The sequence below is a fragment of the Vulpes vulpes genome, chromosome 16 (genome assembly GCF_048418805.1).
Source record: "Vulpes vulpes isolate BD-2025 chromosome 16, VulVul3, whole genome shotgun sequence".
NCBI classification, from domain to species: Eukaryota; Metazoa; Chordata; class Mammalia; order Carnivora; family Canidae; genus Vulpes; species Vulpes vulpes.
This window is the reverse complement of record NC_132795.1, coordinates 8,477,022-8,498,723: the sequence shown is the minus strand read 5'-3', so window position 1 is coordinate 8,498,723 and position 21,702 is coordinate 8,477,022. Positions and strand designations below refer to the sequence as shown.

At 40.9% G+C, this 21,702-nt stretch overlaps 1 protein-coding gene across 12 annotated transcripts in view; it reads right to left on the bottom strand.

Moving 5' to 3' along the window:
- Positions 1–715: 715 nt before the first annotated feature.
- FN1 (fibronectin 1) overlaps positions 716–21,702 on the bottom strand; it is a 66,678-nt gene continuing 45,691 nt past the window's right edge. For 2 of the 12 annotated variants that reach the window (XM_026002033.2, XM_072742989.1), the window contains 16 exons: positions 21,298–21,453; positions 20,506–20,619; positions 19,425–19,694; positions 17,995–18,182; positions 16,485–16,572; positions 15,430–15,606; positions 14,113–14,202; positions 13,723–13,902; positions 12,471–12,560; positions 11,037–11,503; positions 9,769–9,907; positions 7,426–7,590; positions 5,278–5,403; positions 4,665–4,771; positions 1,862–1,969; positions 716–1,471 (listed from right to left, as the gene is read on the bottom strand). In XM_026002033.2, coding sequence (XP_025857818.2) covers positions 1,400–1,471; positions 1,862–1,969; positions 4,665–4,771; positions 5,278–5,403; positions 7,426–7,590; positions 9,769–9,907; positions 11,037–11,503; positions 12,471–12,560; positions 13,723–13,902; positions 14,113–14,202; positions 15,430–15,606; positions 16,485–16,572; positions 17,995–18,182; positions 19,425–19,694; positions 20,506–20,619; positions 21,298–21,453 — 2,537 coding nt within the window. In that variant the 3' untranslated portion in view covers positions 716–1,399. The remainder of the gene's footprint in view (positions 1,472–1,861; positions 1,970–4,664; positions 4,772–5,277; positions 5,404–7,425; positions 7,591–9,768; positions 9,908–11,036; positions 11,504–12,470; positions 12,561–13,722; positions 13,903–14,112; positions 14,203–15,429; positions 15,607–16,484; positions 16,573–17,994; positions 18,183–19,424; positions 19,695–20,505; positions 20,620–21,297; positions 21,454–21,702) is intronic. The other 10 variants (XM_072742987.1, XM_072742991.1, XM_072742992.1 and 7 more) reach the window with 5 other exon arrangements.

Below are 21,702 nucleotides of genomic sequence, written 5' to 3'. Positions count from 1 at the left end.
AATAAGAAATATTTTCCACATCTTGTATAGTATGAATTACTAATATTTGCTAACTAAAAATTAACTATTTCCAGTGACAATATTTACTATTCTAGATGCCAGATTTAATCTCAAAGTTTTGTTGTTTCCCCAAAGTTAAATCGAAAAGGAGATATCCTTTGTCGATCAGGAGTTTGCAAACTCTATTCTGCTGGGGCACCCAGAAAGTGTCAGCTGGCAGGAATCAAGATGAGTGGGGTTGGGGTTCTTGTACCACACCACTTCCCCACAAGGAAAATCCTCTAGGATGTACTATTCAAGTAGCTTAACATCTCTGTCCTCTTTTTATCTTCCTTGTAGGTAGCCTCTTTGAATAGGTGTTTATTCAATGAAGGGAAAAAAGGAGAGGGAGGGAGGGAAGAACAGGGAAAGAAAGGTTCTTTCAATCCCACTTCTGAAGAGCTGACTAGCAAGTTCAACAAATATTTGAGTCCACTAAAATCGAGGAAAGCAGGAATAGGAAACCAGTTCCATGACTGAAAAGATGAAGTGACAAGAATGAATCCATTTTTGTATGAGAGACTTGGAGAATTTTGTACTTAAATCTCCAAGAAGGAGAGAGCTGTACAAGATCATACGTTTTCAAATGCCTGCTGAACTGAAAAGAAACCTTCATGGGGATTCTTCTTTTCCCCCAAATTTCTTTATGCAAAAAAAAAAAGCCACGACGTTCAAGTTGTGGAATGTAAATCTTTTATTAAACAGTTGTCTTTCCACAGTAGTAAAGCTTTGGCACATACAGTATAAAAAATAATCACCAACCATAATTATACCAAATTCCTCTTATCACCTGCATACTAAATGTCTTCAATACAATTTTTTCCATATAAAAATACTGGGAAAAATTGATAAATAACAGATAAGAGAAAGATATTTCTAGATCATTACTAGAATCTTTTGGAAAAGGTGGACACTGTGGATATTTTAAATATCACAGTAACAAGGATATGCCATTCTTACAATATTGCAGGCCAGTTAAGTGGAAGCAGAAGTGTTTGGGTAACTTTCCTACTTTAAATTCTGAGAAAATCATTTCAATACATTTTATATGTTGGTTGGTGCCTGTGCTTCCCTATCAATCCCAAACCAAATCACAAGTGAGAATCATTTCATTTAAAATACTGAGCGGTACTGAATACTTCGGAGCAAAACAGGAATGTACTGCCCTCATTTATGAGAAAAGTCTCAAAACACTCCCAGGGTGATGCTTGGAGAAGCTGTGAGTTGAGCTGAAGCTGGAGAAGTTACTCCAGAGCAAAGGGCTTAAGAAAGAAACACTCTAAGATGGGGTCTGCTAACATCACTCCAGTTTGGATGGACCTTGGCGGAGATCCATGCTTGTTTCTCTGGGTTGAAAATATTACTCCCGGGAATCTTCTCTGTCAGCCTGTACATCTAAAGGCATGAAGCACTCAATTGGGCAGTTGACATTCTGTTAAAACAGAAAAAGGAAAAAAAAAAAAAAAACCAGCATTGTTAAAATAGAAGCAAAATTTACCCAAAAATCCCGTAAAGTGTACAGAACAAAAGCGGGGAGGTTTTTATGACAACTATTTACAGAGAGGAGAGTATCTCTAGCTTCAAGAACTTAGCAATGAACTTATTAGGCAAAAGGAGATATTCAATCAAGAGTTTCATACATTTGAACCTTCATTATGTCACAGGGTACAGTCTCCTCCTCAAGGCATTTAAAATACTTTTTTTTTTTTAGAAAAAAAGAATATTGGGTTCATTCAGAAGAGAGCTGCCTACAGAAAGAGACTCCCTACTAGGTATCTAACCGCGTTTAGGGCAGAAACACTCAGGGTGCAGGTGCACATACAGTGTTTGTTCTCTGATGGTATCTTTGCGAGTACTGATTGTAGTGGCCGGTGGAGCCTTCGTGACCGGGTTCGGCCCCCGGTCTGCGGCAGTTGTCACAGCGCCAGCCCTGAGGGAACACAGGCATGAAGTCAGATGGGGTTTACAGTAACCTGAGAACATCAGTTAGGGCTTGTGTTAACCAAGAGTTTCAGGTCTTACCCACCTGGCAAAGTATGAGCAGTTGACCACTAGGGAAGCTCTGAGGATGATTTTATGCATTTATAACTTATAGAATACATTTTGGCGTATTATTCATGTCTTATAATTGCCCCTGTCCACTTATGCTTTTCCCGCAATGTCCTCCTTTCTCTTCCTATTCAAACCCCACCCACCGGCTAAGTCTTGTTCCAGTCCCCATGTCCTAAGAAGCTTTCTGTACTAGAAGTCACAGAGAAGTTTTCTGAGAATCCTAGAGCTTTTTTAAATGGGAGTTGAGATCACAGGGCCAAACACCCTCATTTTATAGGAAACTCAGACCCGAAGAGTGAGTGGGAGAGCCACACTGAACTGCTGGTGGATTTGGGACTGTCCCACAGCTGAGCAACTCCTGGCCATGCTCCTTCTGTCGTCACTTCCTTCTTAAACTCCCATCGCTAGACATGGGATGTAAGAGGGGACCAGGACCCAGCTGGACCACTAAGACTTCTCTCTGAGATTTTTGTTCAAAGTGCGAGGAAACATGTTCTCTTTCACTGTTGCTCCGAGGCCTATAGGGGATAAACATGGGGCTGACAGATTCACCTTTCTATCAGCAGGAGCCTTTGGAAAACAAAGCCAATACAAAGGAAGAAAGCACATGAGAGAGTGAGAGACTCAAGGCCACTGCTGGGGCAGCCCTGCAGCGGGCAGATCCTGGACTCTTCAGTCATGTGAGTCTTTTTTTAAAAGCCTAAACTAACCTGAATCCAGCTTTCCTCTTACAACCAAAAGAACCTTAAATAATACAATCACTTTCTGTCTTACACTGTCACTTAAATATTTCAGACATCTTTCTCATTTAAAAGCATATTCCTCACGATACCTAATATGATACAGGTAAAAACCTACTTCTAGAATCACTGAATCTTGCTTTCACATAAAAATGTAACAGTTTCCACTGCTGTCTTAAGTGTCTCATTTGGTACTTTCTTAGAACAGGTGTCACAAATGAAAGGTTTCATGTGCATAAATAATGAGGAGATGCTAAAGTGAGACCATAGCCTACAAAGTCACTTCTCATCACACATTTCTATACCAGTCGCTTACCACAAGTGTCCACCATCACACTCTTTTGTAAGTGTTAATGAGAGACAGAGAGCACCTCCATAGCTTCTCTCTATCAGAATAGGGGGCCTCTCCCTCCCCACCTAACCACTAGAGGTGGAACGAGATCAGAGTAGTTTCCTCGGGCTGTCCCAGTCCTCAGGTGAGGGCAGACCCAGACCCTTGAAGACCCTTCCCTGCTGCAAGATTACTTTTCCTAAAAATCATTTTCCAGGGATCCCTGGGTGGCGCAGCGGTTTGGCGCCTGCCTCTGGCCCAGGGCGCGATCCTGAAGACCCAGGATCGAATCCCACGTCGGGCTCCCGGTGCATGGAGCCTGCTTCTCCCTCTGCCTCTCTCTCTCTCTCTCTCTCTCTCTCTGTGTGACTATCATAAATAAATAAAAATTTATAAAAAAAAAATCATTTTCCATCATACTCCCTCCCTTTCTTCTTGGACACTTACAATTGGCTAATGCCAAAGGCATCAACCAGTGAATCCTACCCTGGGGTAAGGAGCATGGTCTTCATGTATCAGAATGTGAGGAGCTATCGGAGGGGACGTTTTCACTGAAAACAAAAGGCATGTTATGTTCCATTCTTTTGAGTTACAAGAGTCATTTAATTTTGAAATTTCAAATAACATTAGAGGAAAGCACAGCATTTTTTTTTATTATAGTGAAGGAGGGCACAGATTAGAAATGGTTGAGAACTTCTGGCTTAAACTGTAGGTTTCCAGGCCTTTCATAAGTGGCCCACACTTCTTCCCATCTGATTTGTTACCACAAGCACTGAGCAGAGGGCTGGCTCACTAGAACCTACATATGCCCGCTCCTTCCCATCCCAGGTGGTATGCGTAACTCTGGTCTTAGCCTATTTTAAACATCCTAAACCCCAGCCAGTGTATGTTCCTCTGTTCCATGAAATTTTCTTGCTGATTCCAGCCTACCTGAAAACTCTTTGTCAGACCCACTAAGAAACTCACTTAATTAAGCTTGACTTCCAATGTATGCTAATTTAATGTCTCCGGTTGTATCATTAACAGCCAGGACCATTTCTCAATCCCTCTGTCTGTCCCATATTCCTCAAGCACAGTGCTAGACCTGTAGCAGGAACCTATTATTGGATTGACAGAAGGTATAAGGAAGTGGTATTTTCTTAGATCCAGGATGCTATTCAAAATATTTAACAACGCCACAGGGACACCTTATCCAACATCATGGATCTAGAGGTCCAATGCCACCCAGCATTTAACACTTCAGTTGCTGAAAAATAGAGACAGCCTCAGAATAGTAGATGTGAAAGTGGCTGAGACGTCCAAGGAGATGGAGAACTGGGAAGGGGTATAGAGTAGACTTATGTTGGCAGCTACGTGCCCACAGGAAATGAAGCATTTCAACTTTCCTAAGGGACACCACCACACCTTTGTGTACAGCATACACCCAGGAAGCTGACCCCTTAATCACCAGCGCGGAGCCTCCCCTTTATAGTATCTAAATTGTGCAGGGAGGCTGGCCTTACCCGCTGGCCTCCAAAGCATGTGCAGGAGCAAATAGCACCGAGATATTCCTTCTGCCACTGTTCTCCCACATGGTATGTCTTCCCATCGTCGTAACATGTTGCCTCATCTACATGGAGACACAAATCAGAAGCTCATGTAAGGCTGAGAATACAGACTTCACCTTTATATAGGGGTGGGTTCTGTTTCTCTCCAAAATACGAATCACCACAGCCAAAATCCCACATGTTTATGGGATACATTGGTAACAGAGGTACTGCTGCACAGATCTCAGGGCAGCACTCCCAAAAACTAAATCTGATCAACTGGAAAAGGTTCATATTTTAAAAGTTGAATCTAAAGACCCATAAAGCTTTCTTGCAATATTTCACTACAGATTATGGTCAAAACACTCAGGTCGGGAAAATGCTACTGTTTCCTGTAATAACATTAAATCATGGCTCATTTTTGAAGCTTGTCTCCACTTTCCCAAATCAAAAGATTAACAAACCCAGTGTCCACTCCTCAAGGAGACCTAAAGTCTCCAATCATTTCTGTGAATGAGAGTTACAGCTCCGTAATAAAAGGGGGAGTGCTTAATAAGGCACTAAAAATGATCTGTGGCAATGCACGTACGAGGATCACACTTGAATTCTCCTTTTCCATTTCCAAGACATGTGCAGCTCATCATCTGGCCATTCTCCCCCTGACGATCCCACTTCTCGCCAATCTTGTAGTTCACACCGTTATCATGGCACCATTCTGTGGGGTGGGGAAAAGCAGAGGCAAAGAGTGATTGGTGTGTTCTGACTCAACAAGACCGCATGCTGGAACATGTCACGGGATTTTTAAAAGGCAGGTACCTGGAAGGAGTGGCAAGAAAAGTTGAGGGTCACGATCTCCATGACAGACCACTTTTTTGGTTCGCTTTAAAAATATTATCTTTACCATTTAACATTCTCTAGGATATTTTAAGATGCAATTCATTCCACCACAATCATGTCCCGAGAATTGTCAATTGTCAGTGACCTTCATTTGCATTCTCACTCTTAAGGATTAAGACTATTGAAAACCAAAGTAGGATTTAAATAGTCTTTTGGGAATGGATCATAAATGAAAAGTCACTTTTCGGATTTGCAGAGAACCTGGATACAAAGTAGTTCCATTAACCAAGAAACAAAGCTCAGCTGGTTTCTACATGCCACAATCTGTTTCTTGTAAATGGAAAGAGTGAAAGAATTAACCTGGGTACCCAAAACAAAACAAAAACAAAATTATACATCACTGGTTATTAGGTAAGATAGGTTCTGAGGAATATCTAAAACTCACAGTTACATATTTTTAACTGCTATCTATCCATAAAGGATGACTTTTAATCTCCAAGGTTTTAACTGAAACAAAATGCACTTCAGAAGTTTGTAGAAGTCAGCCATCCCTTAAACTTTTCTCATTCCTAAACTTGAAAAATTTCGACAATTATGAAATCTAAGCAAAGAATATATAAGTTGAGCCCAAGAATCACAGAAATCACTTTCTCTGTTCCCACAATTGTGCCTAAGTACTTACCTAGGTAATAAATACACAAACTTAAAATAGTTCAGTTTCAGAAATGAAAAACCACCCAACTGATGCCAAATGTTAAAACTTCCAACTCCTAAATGGCATAGGACACACCTGCTCGATATTTCCATGTTCAGATGGTTGAGCACAGTAGTCTGCATTGAAAAAATTACTCATCTTCATATTTTAGTCTGAACTAAACCATTTCATACTTTAGTGTGAAATCTTTAAAAAATCTATTATGTTGGATTTCTCCTAATATAATTTCTGGATATGTCTTTTTTATAAGCTATAATGGTTAATGCCTATAAAAATAAAGCAACTGTTAATAATAATCACATCCCCAGGGCAGCCTCGGTGGCCCAGTGGTTCAGTGCCGCCTTCAGCCCAGGGCATGATCCTGGAGACCCGGGATCGAGTCCCACGTCGGGCTCCCTGCATGGAGCCTGCTTCTCTCTCTGCCTGTGTCTCTGCCAGTCTCTCTGTGCCTCTCACGAATAAATGAATAAATAAAATCTTAAAATAATAATAATCACACCCCCTAAAAACAAAGCATAAATGAAAGTTTTAGAAATTCTAATGTTAAATCTCAAAGCAGAGTAAGTTAGCCCCTGGATCATTTTAACTGAAAATACAATTTAAAATATTAAAATCTTTTTATAGTTTGAAAATCAAATATTGACTTGATTCTCAATTATCTACAGATGATTATCAGTACTCTCTATCTGGCAAGATTCAAGCTATCTGATGTGCCTATGTGTATGTGTGATATGAGTGTGTGTATATATGAAAGTATGTGTACAATGATATGTGTATGTTTGGTTTGTTTTGAAAGAGAGTGTGAGTATAAATTCTCACCTCTGAGCTCATTCAACATTAAAGATTAAAAGAGATTCGGAATTCCTTTGTCTCTGATACTCTTCATTAGACTTGGCTCCAGAGAGTTTGACTTTATCATCTTAACAGAAAATTTTTAAAAATCCTATTACCATCACAAATTTATTTTTAATTAATAGTTGTACTGACACAGAACCCCTGAAGTGAAGCAATATTCAACAAGTAAAATTTCCCATCATTTTTCATGATGCAAAATGTTACTTTGAGTTAAGCAATCTCCCCTCGTCTGCTTCATGTTTGGAAGAGCCCGTATCTGCCAAACATGCTTCCTCGGCACCTTGTGCAAATGCATGGAACTAGAGGGGATGGACAAAGCAAGCTACTCACTAGATGAGTCACATCTGAAATGACCACTGCCAAAGCCTAAGCACTGGCACGAGAGCTTAAAGCCAGATTCAGACAACCGCTCCCACTCCTCTCCAATGGCATAATGGGAAACCGTGTAGGGGTCGAAGCACGAGTCATCTGTAGGCTGGTTTAGGCCTTGGTCCACTACATGAAGAAAAGGAAGAAAAAGAAAAAAAAAAAAGACATCTTATTGGTGGTTTTGGACCAGAAGAAGAAAACGGAATTGTTATTCTAACGATTTAGTCTAAAACAGAAATCCCAGCAGCATTAAGATTCACCAATGCATTAGTTGCTTAATAAACAATGCTTAGATGTTGCCCATGGACACCAGCCACAAACACCTCAAAAGGAGCCCATCTTATATTTTTTGCCACCAATATTAAAAAAAGGTAATCATTTCTGGTAAAACTAGTCCATAGCACATGGAACATATCTTAAGGCATTTTAAGCTAGTTAAGAACTCGAGGAGGCAAAGACTGGAATGTCGCGTCATCAGTACCTGACCGACCCTAAGCTAGTTATTTCTCATTTCTCTGCCTTCCTTCCCTCATCTGTAACATGGGATTAATAATAAAAATATATCTACCTGCTCAGGATCTTGTAAAGATTACAGGATATCATGAATTCAAAGCACTGGTCCATTGCCAACACACACACAAAAGCATCCTTTGCTTTTAATGCAAAAGTCTTGGCCATTTTTATACACCATGAAAATGGCAATATTCACTTTTATTACTGCATTTTTTGCACCATAGTGCAAAGATCCTAGATTTTGTACATCAGTATGATAGTAGTAGGACAGCTTTACTTTGTCAATAAAATCAATTGCTCCAAGTATGAGAAAGCAAGGAATACGAATGACTAAGAATAAATAATGGAGTTTCTTCATGTTGCCTAAGATACTGGTCTTTATGTTTTGAGAAAGCTTAAAGTAATCTGTGTAAACAAAGCATACTTCCAATGATTCTCTAAAAATTACATAAACTAACTTCTGTGACTTTGAATCCCACTGTGTAGGTTTCTTTTTCGGTGCAAAAATCAAAAACTCCAAAGCAATAGATATTTGAAATGTGTAACAGTGAAAAAGGCGTCGCCCTGGAAGAAAATAAGAGTGGGAAAAACTAACGTCTGACATGTCTGAAAGCCAGGAGCACCTGGCTAGAATGCAAAATACGGCTGCTGGGGATATGGGTTTGGAAAGGAAAATGAAAGGAACCTAAAGTGTTACGAGGGGTTTCAGGAACCCTCCTAAAAATAGCCACCAGTTAAAATTCCACCTGACTTAAGTTATGGAGATGGAACCTATTAAAGAAAACGAGGTGGAAAAAGCACAAATGTCTTTGAAAATTCCTTTCATGTGGCTTTCTACTAGTAAAACCACGCAAAGCAGAAGGCATGCATGACCATGGATACATAACCCAACAAGCACAAAATGATCCCCCACCAAAATGTCAACTGCTTAAATTCACATGTATTTATGCAGGTGAAATAGCACCATCATCTGCAACCCTGGATTCAGTAACTGGCCCTAGGATTAGAGCCCATCACTTGACGGAGACAGAATTTAGCACTCCCTGATGCTGAGGAATAGAGAGAACCCTCTGGTGGGAAAAATGAAGACTCATGGTTTTGATGATTCCCTATCTCATGTTTCTTGGTGACTCTTCAGCTGATGCAGGTTGAAAAGCCAGGTGCTACAACGACTGGTTTAAAAGGACTTTGCAGGTGCTACAAAGAGGAGTCAGCGATCATTTAACCTCTATTTCGGCTCTGGGCTTATATAATCAGAAAAAGAAATTGAAATAACATTGGAAGAAGGGTAGCTCTTTGAACAGAAAGGGGCTATGTTAGTAGCATTTGATAGCAGGAATAAAAACCAGCAGTTACTAGTGTCTGCAGATCGAGAATTTCCTTTACAGGTAATCGGTTTCTGTACTCAGCAATCACTCAAGAGGACAGCAACACGGTGAGGAGCAGAGGGTCTGGCAAAAGCCATTGGGAGACTTGTGCCCTGTATCAACCTCAAGACACTCGCTAGCAGGGCATCAGAGTGTTGGCCTGAGCCAGGTTTGAGGTCCCTTCCAGGTCTATCCTCATGTCACTCTGTGAGGCTCTATCTATTGAGATAAATATAGATTTTACAACGAAACTAGCATACTATGAGGGAAAAGAAAATCACCGAATTTCAAGTTGCTCCTTTACTTCACGGCACCATGTGCCAAAGTTAAATGATAAGAGCCACAAAGGAACAGTCGAGAGAAGAAGCGTCCCTGGGGTAGTCCAGAGGGGAGCCCGCGCCTGAGGAACCAGGCATTCACATACCAGAGTTGCCCACGGTAACAACCTCCTCCCGAACCTTGTGCCTCTTCTGGTCTTTCAGTGCCTCGACTATGATGTTGTAGGTGGCCCCTCTGGTAAGGCCTGTCAGGGTGGCACTAGCAGAAGTGCCAGGAACTCGGAACTGCAATCATTGGCACATCCAAAGTGAGGGAGAAAGTGTTATCGTGAGGAATTGACACGACTCACCCTATTCTCTTATCAACAGCCTGTACTGTGCTCATAAAACGAAGGGAGACAAAGAAGGAGGGTGTGAAGGTCCCAAACCAGCCATGGGGAGAAATGGAACTTGGCTGGGGGGCCATCTTCTCAATCTGCCAAAAATCTCCCGTCCATCACCTGGAGCCCTCAGTAATCCAACAGAGGGCTGCCTGTTCGTCCTGCCCTGCCTGTAGGTCTGCGCCAGCCCACTGGGGTCCCCCGGCCATGCCCTTGGCACATGACACGGGGACATGGTGCTGTGGGGGAGATACATTCATCATCTGCACGGTGGCATGTGACCCTCACATGGGGGCCCTTAGAGCATTTGGGCAAATCCTCAAACTCATGTTTCTGAGCCCATAGATGTTTCACAGTGCAGTCAGTTTTTAAAGTTCTGCCACTTTCCAAAAACAAGAACGCACTAAAAATTGATACCAGCAGGCCAAACCAAAAAGTGCTTTTAGAGAATCAGTCACTTCTAACAGCTGATGTGCACAGCTTCACTTAAGTTCTTTTTCCTCGGACGTATTGTAGATAATGGGATTCTTCAAGGACGAGCCATAAGGATGGCATTTTATTTTTTTAATTTATTTTTAAAGATGTCATTTTCAAGCAATCTCTACACCCAGCGTGAAGCTCTGAACTCACGACCCTGAGATCAAGAGTCACGTGCTCTCCCAACTGAGCCAGCCAGGCGCCCCGAGGATGGTGTTGTAGCCCTTCCTGGGCAAACGTAACTTCAGGCCGAATATTTATCTCCCTTTCCTCAGATCATTTCTTTGTCCACATTACTAAGGAGCCTCAAATGTGCGAGAATAATAGAAATGGTTTTATTTTCTCTACTAAACAAAAGCTGATGCTCTTCTTTGGTACAGTACATCCCCCAAAGTACAGCCATACTGAGATTAAAAAAAAGAAATATCAGGGCTTAGGCATGCTACCTTTCTAAGAGGCCCTAAAAATGTAGCCACCTTATGTCAGAGCTCTGGTCACTTCCGTTACCTAGCTCACTTATTTCTAGGCTGCCCAGAAGTAGAGAGAAAATCAATTACCTGTAAAGGTTCTTCATCAATGCCAACTGGATGACATGAAATGATATACTCAGAGCTTTCTTGGAATGGAGTCCAAGAGATGGTTGTCTGAGAGAGAGCTTCTTGTCCTGTAGAGGCATTTGGATTGAGTCCCATAACGTGAGGGTAGAGGTGATGGTCTACGTCTCCCCTGGGGACATGACCAACTTGGATCTCCTCATTTACATTCGGCGGATATGGTCTTGGCCTATGCCTTACAGGGGTGGCCGTTGTGGGCGGTGTGGTGCGCCTAAAACCATGCTCCTCAAAGATCATTTGTTGCCCAACACTGGGCTGCTGACCAGAAGTGCCAGGAAGCTGAATACCGTTTCCAGTGTCATACCCAGGGTTGGTGATGAAAGGGGTCTTTTGAACTGTGGAGGGAACATCCAAGATCTCTGGTCCGTGAAGATTGGGGTGTGGAAGGGTTACCAGTTGGGGAAGCTCATCTAGCCAAGAGAGGTTAGAGCCAAAAAAGCAAAGCGTGTTAAGCTCCCAAAAGTAGCAGCAGTAGTCATTACCAATTCAGGCAACAATGACTGTTTATCAATCCGATCAAAGCCCCCAGAACATTAGCAGTTCTTAGATCACAAGACACTTTTTCCAAAAAAGAAATCTTTATGATTTTTCTCAAAGGTTTCTTTATAGTTTAGAATGAAAAAAGCGTTAGTATGAATTTATCATACCCACAAAGCTTTGAACCGCTAAGCCCCATAGAAGCTACTTCTGCTCAAATTAAGCCTAATGGAGCTGAAATGTGCAGACCTTTTTTCTTCTTTTCTTCACTCGAGAATCATATTACAGGGACTAGAATCCACACTAATTATTTGAATTCCAGAGGTTTTACTCAACAATTTTTCATAAATTGAAATGGTAAAAATAGATAAAACCACATACATGTTTATTTCTAAAACTCTCCTATTGGTATAAATAGAGAATTTTCTTCAAATTAAACTGAAATTAGATGAAAATGTAAGATTATTTAGTTCAAGTTTCAGAAACCAAATAATAAATAAAGGTAATAGGAAGGATTATTTTCCCTATTTTTTTTTTTTTTTTTAACATTAACTTCAACAGAAGGTATAGAAGAATAGCAATAATAGCAGCCTGGTTTCTACATTTTACTATGTGGCTTAGATTTTTTTTTTTTAAAGGTGAATAAAAGGCTTTATATTAACTGGCTAAGAAAAAATAAAACCAAATGCTGCAGATTATGTCAGGTTATTTGTGCTATCAAAGAGCACAGCACACATGCTAAGCTGTCTAAGAAAAAATTTCCGTGAGAAAAGTATCAAAATCTGAAGAAACTTTTCACCGCAAAATTGATGACTTCGAATTAGTTTTTTTTTTTTTTTTTTTGACTTCAAATTAGTTTTATCTTGATTACCTTCCTATTACCCAGAAGGCGCCCTTTACCTGTCTTTTTCCTTCCAATCAGAGGCTCACTCTTCTGGTTGTTCTTGAGGGCAATGACTTGGATGGTGTACTCGGTGCCTGGTTCCAGACCTGATGGAAGGACAGATCATCACGTTATGTCCATGGGCTCAGCTAGTCAAGTGGGAGTTGATCTGACCAGGAGATGCTACTGGGAAGCAAGCATCCTCTCTCTAGTTAGCCTTTGGCCTCTTGACACGTAAAATCAACTTCACTTTTTTTCCACAAAACCCCAGTACTCTGCATATCATGGCCACTTGGTAAATTAATAACTTTCCTCCCAAATCTAACAGCTAAGTGCTTCTATGCTAACTTTTTATGGGTATTCTTTTAACGTGTGTTCTTATTTGCCCTTTTGAATTCAAGGAAATCTCTCAGCATCATACACCACTGGCAGGATATACATTTGGGAGAGATCACTGCAGATTGTATACATGAATCTATTTAGGGCCTAATAACCAGATGGTCCTCAGTGGCGGGATCAATGAAAACTTAGACTATGGCGAAGTACTCTGTAGGAGAGAGTGGCCAATCTTTGTGTGGTCCCTGTAGGAAGTATCCAATGCTACTTCCTTCCATATCTCATTCTATTTTCCTCTCCCCAAAGTTTCTAAAAGAGCAGAGTCTCCTTCTGGTATCTCTGTGTTCTGTTGGATATTTAAGTCCAGATGCTATCCTATACAGAGTTTAAAATTTTAATCTCCTGGCCAAAAATAATACCAGAGGCTTGTGATCTTTCCCATTGAAATAGACCATGTTATTCCCCATTCCAGGCATGTTGTCCAGCGTGGGTGGTTGGGAATCACTTTGCCTCAAAACCCATTCTGTGAAACTGGGTAATGAAGATGGTGGCAGGTGGTACTCTGACAAGTCCTATAAGATCATCAGATCTTTAGGGAGCTGGTGGGAGGGCAGGATCACAATTCGCTAGTTTGTTTTGAAAAATGTCTTTTCCTAGGACAGGACTGACAAATATTTGGTAAACGTACAGCCAATAAAAAGATTCTAGTTATGCCATTATGACAGTATTAGAATTATTGTGTTTTCATGAATTCATGCCTTTTGAGATGTACTGAGACCTACAGCTCCTCCATAGAGGGTGCTTTTTGAAGTTAACAGAAATGGGGCTTCTTGTTTTCATGATACAGCATCAAAGACACAATTGGAATCTGCTAAGCACTTCGTGCGTCCTAGGGAGTCCGCAGGAAAAAAGGCAACACGGAAGCAGCAATACCAGTGATAGTAGCCTCTGTGACGCCAGGGCGGGGACGAGGGACCACTTCTCTGGGAGGGGACCCGGGCTTCTCATACTTGATGATGTAACCAGTAATCCTGGCACGGGGTGGCTGCCATGATACCAGCAAGGAGTTAGGTGTGGTGGCCAGGAAACGCAGGTTGGATGGTGCATCAATGGCTGAAAGAAAACAAAAGTAAGTCTCTAAGAAAATGAATAACCAGGGAACTTATTTCCACACTCTTTCCCCACCCTTAGAAACAGACTTTAGAGAATCTAAGAGTTCCATAACTATAAAAATGGTTCACAGTCAGCCTCATTTTTGTTTCTTAAGTTCACGTGACTGATCACACATAAGTCAGTGGCATTTCTTCAGAAAAAAGTAGTTACCAGTGGAGGCGTCAATGACCACAGGGGAGCTCCGGGCATTGTCATTCAGGGTGTACAAGTAGATCTTGTAGTCAGTGCCGGGTTGTAAACCTGCGATTTGTGAAGAAATAGATGCCTTTTATCTGATCTTAATTTATTAGGAAAATTTTCACACTCATCTGTAATTTTCACAGTTCCTCTATCATCTCCTATGTATATGGACCACAGAAGTGGTCCACATTTGAGCAATAAATTAGAGCCTGGCATGGGTGCTGTTAATGAAAAACATTATCTCAAAAGAAAATCACCGGTGCCTACAGAGATACTGGCTAAAGTAAATTTTTAAAATTAAAAAATGCTATGTTAGAAGTGGCCGTCATGGAGAGGGGTGCATAGGTGGCCAGTCAGTTGAACGTCTGGTTTTTGGTTTTGGCTCAGGTCGTGATTTCAGGGTCATGAGATTGAGCCCCATGTGGGGCTCCGTGCTCAGCATGGAGTCTACCTGATATTCTCTCTCTCCCTCTCTCTCTGCCTGTCCCACTTATGCTCTCAATCTCTTGCTCTCTCTCAAATAAATAAATTTTTTTTAAAGAATCTTCTTTTTTTTTAAATTTATTTATTTATGATAGACAGAGAGAGAGAGAGGCAGAGACACAGGCAGAGGGAGAAGCAGGCTCCATACCGGGAGCCCGATGTGGGACTCGATCCCGGGTCTCCAGGATCGTGCCCTGGGCCAAAGGCAGGCGCCAAACCGCTGAGCCACCCAGGGATCCCTCAAATAAATAAATCTTAAGAAAAAAAATTAGTGGCTGTCTCAGAGAATGAGGGGCAAGCACCTACTAAGTGTGTTTTCTCTTTGTTGTAATGAGTCACTGATTGGTAACTGGAATCAGAATTTTAAATTTCAGAAAGACCTAAACTGAGCAAGATATTGAACATTCTCTGACTACAACTTGGATCTTTATGAAGTAGTATTGTTTGCTTTTTAAAATTGAATTATGTTTTATAATCTAAGAACTATAGGCCACTATTAAGTTTCTCTTGGTTTTAAGCATTGTGTTACATTTTTTTCTAGTAAGAAAGGGTGCACTGATGAAAGCTTAGATTTCATAAATGGAACTTATGCCATTTCTCTGACAAACATTAGATAAAATCAAGCATTCACAGAACACAGCTATTTCTAATCATAACATGAAAATAAGTTTTTAAAAATTATAGCTGGATTATTTAAAACATTGACAATAAATTTAATCTGTGTAAGTGGTAGAGTAACTGATAAGCTAATGTATGTTGTGAGTGGCAATCAATGAACGGGATGAGTAAGGTGAGTTCCCTGACCTGTGATGGTGTAGCTTCTGATATCTGGCCTGATGGTTCTCTGAATCGGATTCTGGCCATTTGCTGGGATGGCATCAACTTGGAAGCCGGTGATTGTCTCGGTCTTGGTTCTCCAGCTAATGGTGATGGTGGTCTCGGTAGCATCTGTCACCCGGGCCCTTCTTGGAGGGCTGACATCTGCACAGATCAAAACTAGAGGTTAGTGCCTGGCTAACTCACTTTGATAAGGTTTTGATATTCTAAGCATTTCTTTACTATACACCAAATATGTCCATTTCTACACATAACTAACCATGTATAGATTTTTCTCCTGTTGCATTGAGAGAGAGAGCTTGATGGGAATTAGAAAATACGAAAAGATTCACCTCACGTACGTTTTTTTTAAAACTATTTTTTTTTTAACTAAAAACCTTTACAGATACTACCAGTGGTTCCCAAGTCTGGCTTTATGGTATCTACAAATACCTCAATAAGTGTGTTAAAGTTATTAATTTGTTATGATATAAAATATGTGTAGCAGGAGTTACAATGATATGGCCGGCCAGCAATAATATATATATATGTATATGTTTTGTTGGTAGAGTGGTCTTTCTTATAGGGCTTCATTTTTTCTCTCTCAATGTATGCAATGGCATCCATATATTATAGATGAGAAAACTTTGATATTTTATGTGATTTCTGAAAGAGCATAGTATACATTACTGATACGGCACAAAACTAGATTGCAGGCCCAGGTTCGTCCGATACTTACTGCACTATTAAGGTACAGCAGAAGCCAGGGTGTCTTTCCCAAACATCATGAAAACAAGTTCCAACATGTAGAGCATAAACTAGGTGTCAGTCCTAGTTCCTAACACTAACATGATAACGTTTTTGAAGTGATCCCATTTATGTGCCAGTATGCCAGCTTCTGGAGGGGCGTAAAAGGTGACAGTTGTAAAAAGATGGGCAGGCAAAGTGGTTTCCAAACTGGGAATCCTATTAATTTTGTGATCTAGAAAATCATCTACCATTCTTTAATTTTTATTTATGGAGAATGTTTGTTGATTACTCACTCTCCAGAGTAGTGACAACTCCCTGAGCCGGTCTGCTTGTCAACGTGTCCTTAAGGGCATAGACGCTCACTTCATATTTGGTGGCCACCTAGAAAGAAGGACACGGTAAGCTTTAGCAACATGATCTTCGGAAGCCCAGGTGTTTTCACTACAGCACCAGAAAAACACAATGGTTATATTTATTTTTTTATTTTTATTTTTTTATTTATGATAGTCACAGAGAGAGAGAGAGAGGCAGAGACACAGGCAGAGGGAGAAGCAGGCTCCATGCACCGGGAGCCCGACGTGGGATTCGATCCCCGGTCTCCAGGATCGCGCCCTGGGCCAAAGACAGGCGCCAAACCGCTGCGCCACCCAGGGATCCCCACAATGGTTATAAAATGAAAAAATAAACTGGCACAGAATTATAAATTCCTAGATGAATTTCATTCCTACACTGCAGATGATCAACAACACAGGTAAATTCTAGGAATTTAAAAATGTGCTTAGGGGTTAACACCAAGTAAGCTATAACTTACACAGTTACACTGAGCTGATTTAAAATGGGGAGAATAGGTATTAGCCTGCTTTTTTCCTTTATGATCTGACAAGTGCCAATCATGAATCTGTCTGATCATGGAGAGGCAGAGAGAATATCCTATCTCTGAATACTCTTTCTGTCATTTCTTCTGGGGTTGGCCTTATGTTAAGAAGTACATCCATTTCCTAGATTCCAGGCTAGTTTTCCACATGCGTGTCTAAAAGGATTAAAAACGTTTCACTGGAGGGAGGGTCAGGTAGGTTGGTATAAACTGGAGAATACTCCTTGCCAAGGTAACAAAGCTCAGAAAATGCATAACCGGAGTGGATTTATGCATTCAGCCTGTGGACATATGAATTGCCTCCCACCCCCACATACACTCATAAAACCATTTTAAAATACATAACATGCATATACACTTAAAGAGCTGTGTAAAATCCAACGCGATTTATAAAAGTCCCACCCAGACAGTCATCTGGAAGAGCTTAGGTCAATACAGAGAATTCTACTTCATTATTTGATGGCAGAGGCAAAGAACACAATTAGATTTACTATATTTTGTCTCTGTGACTTTCACACTGTGGAAGAGGCACTACAGTTGATCCTTGCACAATGTGGGAGGAAGGAGTGCTGACCCCCTGCACAGCTGAAAATCTGCTTATCACTTTTGACTCCCCCCAAAACTCAACTAGTAAAAGTTGTACTTTTAACTAGATGTGGTCAACTAGTACTGCTGACCACAAGCCTTACTGATAAATATAGTTGATTACCACATACTTTGTATATTATTTATATTATATACTGTATTCTAACAATAAAGCAAGCTAGAGAAGGAAAATGTTATTAATAAAATCTAAAAAAGAAAAAATTCATTTATAGTCCTGTAATATGAAAAAAAAAATCAGTGTATATACGTGGATCCACCCATTCAAAATCACGTTGTTCAAGGGTCAACTGTACTTGATTCCCATGGAAAAGGGCACTTCTTACCATGAGTCCTGACACAACCACAGAGGAGCTGTCAGGAGCAAGGTTGATTTCTTTCATCGGTCCTGTCTTCTCCTTGGGGGTCACCCGCACTCGATACCCAGTGAGCTGAACATTGGGTGCTGTCCACTGGGCGGTCAGGCTTGTTGGTGTAACCTGAGTGAACTTCAAGTCAGCTGGCGCGGGAATGGCTGTCGGGATGGTCATTGGTTAGAGGTTATCTTATAGGAACTGAGGAAAGGGAAAATAAAAGTGAATTCCAAGAAGTAGAATAAACTGTGCTTGTTTGGTTAGGTGGGTTCCCTGGTCAAGCGAAGATTCAGCATGAGAAAGTACAAGAGGGGATACAAAATAAAGAAAATGTTTGCTGAAAAACTGGGTTTTATATCCACCAATTCTCAGAATCACTGGAAGCACTTGGGTAAATGCCAGAAATCTAAGTAAGAGACTTTAGGGTTTAAAAGTCATTTTTTGTTTTTGTTTTTTGTTTTATTTTTGGGTTGTTTTTTTTTTGCCTTCCCTTAAAAAATAAAAACAAAAAAAAAAAGTCAAAATGACTTATTGGCATTAGGACTGATCTTCCATTTGTATGGAAAGATGAGCAATAGCCCTTTTTCTAGATAAATGATCTTTGTATGGAAAACCATTTCACAGTGTTCCAACCCCCAAAAGATAGAATTATGTTTTTATCCTCTTTATTTGAACCCCACAGCAGACAGTGCTGCTAAATCTGAAGTATTCTCTGTGGTGCAGCATAAGAAGAAAATTGGCTCACAACAGAAGCAGAAAAGAGAAGCAAAGAGCAATAATACAGATAGTCACCTCCAGGGTTTATGCTGTCACAAGGACACAAATTTAGCATTCCACTCTGCTTCAGAAACAAAGCACAAGCAGATAAAGTATTGTGGAAAGCATTTGCCCTAAACTCTTTCCTATGCGTCCGATTCTCAGTCCTTTAAGCAAACCACACACCCAGCACAGGATATCTAACCAGAGAAGGAAGGTCTTACCTACGTGTTCTCAGAATCATGCTGCTAAGAAATGGCCCAGTTTGGATTCTTTTTTTAGAGTAAGCTCTAGGATGCCAAACTTCTTTCCTTTATGCACAGTGGGTGTAACCACAGGGAGTCAGGGTTCAGGAAACAATCCACAATTTTAGGATCATCTTTGAATATCTTGCTTTATGGCCTTAAACCAAACCACTCTAAAACTTCCCTTTATTAGACTGTATCTGAATATCACCTAAACTTTATTGTGCATGACTATTCCTTTCTAAAGAGGGTCTTTCCTAATAGAGGGACTGTTCCTTCTTTCTTTCTTTTTTTTTTTTAACCCCCTTATAGGGACTCAATAGCCCGATATAATTAACTCATTCAGCAGGGCATAAAGCCACGGCGCCCGTGAATACCCAGCGGTGGCAGTGAACGATATACCTGTGGACTGGGTTCCAATCAGGGGCTGGCTCTCCATATCATCGTGCAAGGCAACCACACTGACTGTGTACTCAGAACCCGGCCTGAGGCCTTGCAGCTCTGCAGTGTCTTCTTCACCATCAGGTGCAGGGAATAGCTCATGGATTCCATCCTCAGGGCTTGAGTAGGTCACCCTGTACCTGGAAACTTGCCCCTGTGGGCTTTCCCAAGCAATTTTGATGGAATCGACATCCACATCAGTGAATGCCAGTCCTTTAGGGCGATCAATGTCTGTTAGGCAAATTAATGGTAAGAGGTTATGTGAAAAGCAAGTTGTGAAATAAGCATTTTTATAACGTGCAAAGCAGTTCTGCAGATATCATTTTCTTTGATGAATTAAATTCCGATTAACCCACTCTCAAATGGAAAATTACTTGACACCTGATTAAGTTTCTTTTGGTTTAGAGAAGATTTAATGTTACATCACTTATTAAAAAGTAGGTGTATGTGAGCCACACAGACACCCTGCAAAATGTCCCCACAATTTATTTGTATCAATTTTACGATATTCTACCAAGATTTGTTTTGGCAGTGTGATGTTAGTCTCATAGACCTGGATTTTCTATACCTTGGAAGTGGTAAGGTTGATTTTCAATGTTAGATTCCGATCATTATAATCTTTCTTGAACTCTTCTCTCCCCCCTCTATTATTTACATTAAACGCTGCTCCAGACAGTTTTCCAAATGCTCCAATCATAATAGCTTCATGAAGCATGCTGCAATCAACTTTACCATCCAGTCGTAGAAAAGAAGGTCCAGGCAAAATATTTTGTGGATTTGCTATAGGCAAATAAGATTCTGCTGAGGCCATATGAGCAAAAGAAATTCCAAGCACAGCAACCATGATAGCTCAGCTTCTTTCCCTGTATGTTCATTGCTTGGCACCAAGAAGGAAAAATGTTTGTAAAGGGCTCAGCTCAAGATGATAAACTAACCAAGCTGGGTTTTCTCTAGGTGTACTTGCAAAAGACATGCAGAGGGCATTCAGATGCCTAAGAACAAAACTGACTTTGAAAATGAGAAATAAGCATTGGTTACGTACTGGTTACTGCAGTTTGGACCAGAGGCTGACTCTCTCCGTTTCGATTCTGAGCATAGACACTGACCACATACTCCACTGTGGGCTGCAAACCTTCAATGGTCATTTCTGTTTGATCTGCAAAGGGAGTGAAAAGTAAATGCAGCGTCTGTGTCATCCACTGGAAGGCCAGCTAAGTGACTTCCCGAGTTCGGTAAGAAATGCTTAGTGGCCTGGAATTTTCATGTGTAGCATTATCATGAAAACATGAAAGAGTCAGATATGGATTTCTCTTGGACAAATATGTTCATTTCTAATGCAAACTGCCATACTGGAGTAAAGTCCTCCAAAGGATACACTCTAAAATTGAATATGATGTTTCCAACAACGAATGAGGCTGCTCTTGGGGGAAAAAAAAAGAAAATTAGTTGGACTTTAAAGATACTGCCTTAGGACCCTAACTTTACCAGGATTTTCTATAAAAACAAAAACAAGAGCTAAAAGGATCTTAAAAAGTTAGGCCATCTCTCTCCTTTGCGTGCACGACTCAACAAAACCACAAAGAGAGAGCTAATAATGCAAGATGTCCATACCATCCAACAGAACTCTGCGTGTAAAATCAGAAAAGCATTTACCCTAAAAATTCTACTGTGGCGGGAGTCTGTAACAATCTCGAGCCCTGAATTTACAATCGGGAAAACTTGGACATATGAAAATGGATAGCGCTCAGACCTCGGTGGCCATTCATTTTAAAGGGCATCCTGCGTGGCCCTCTTCTATTTATCTTGATGTATGTGAGACACTGGCTATTCTTACCTGGACCTGCAGTCTTAGTTTTTGATGGTCCGGGGCCATTTTTGGGAGTAGTGGTCACTCTATAACCAGTGACGGGAGAACTGGAAGGCAGCCACCTGACACTAATACTGTTGTCCTGAACATCAGTCACTTGCATCTGGGATGGCTTGTCAATTTCTACAAAGAAAAACAAGGAGAAACCAGTGAAGCCCCAGGCCAGGAGGCAAGAGTGGACAAAGCTTGTTTCTAGTCCTGGTAGGCACAGGGAGCTCTCTTATTACCATTAATTACCATGAATGACTCCCCGGTGTTTTTGTTTTGTTTTTTGCAGAAGCAGGGACATTGCCTTGGGGAGGTGGGGCGTGCATTTAGATACCATTACCTACTTTCCAGGTGCCTGTTTCATTCACAAGGAATCTATATTCC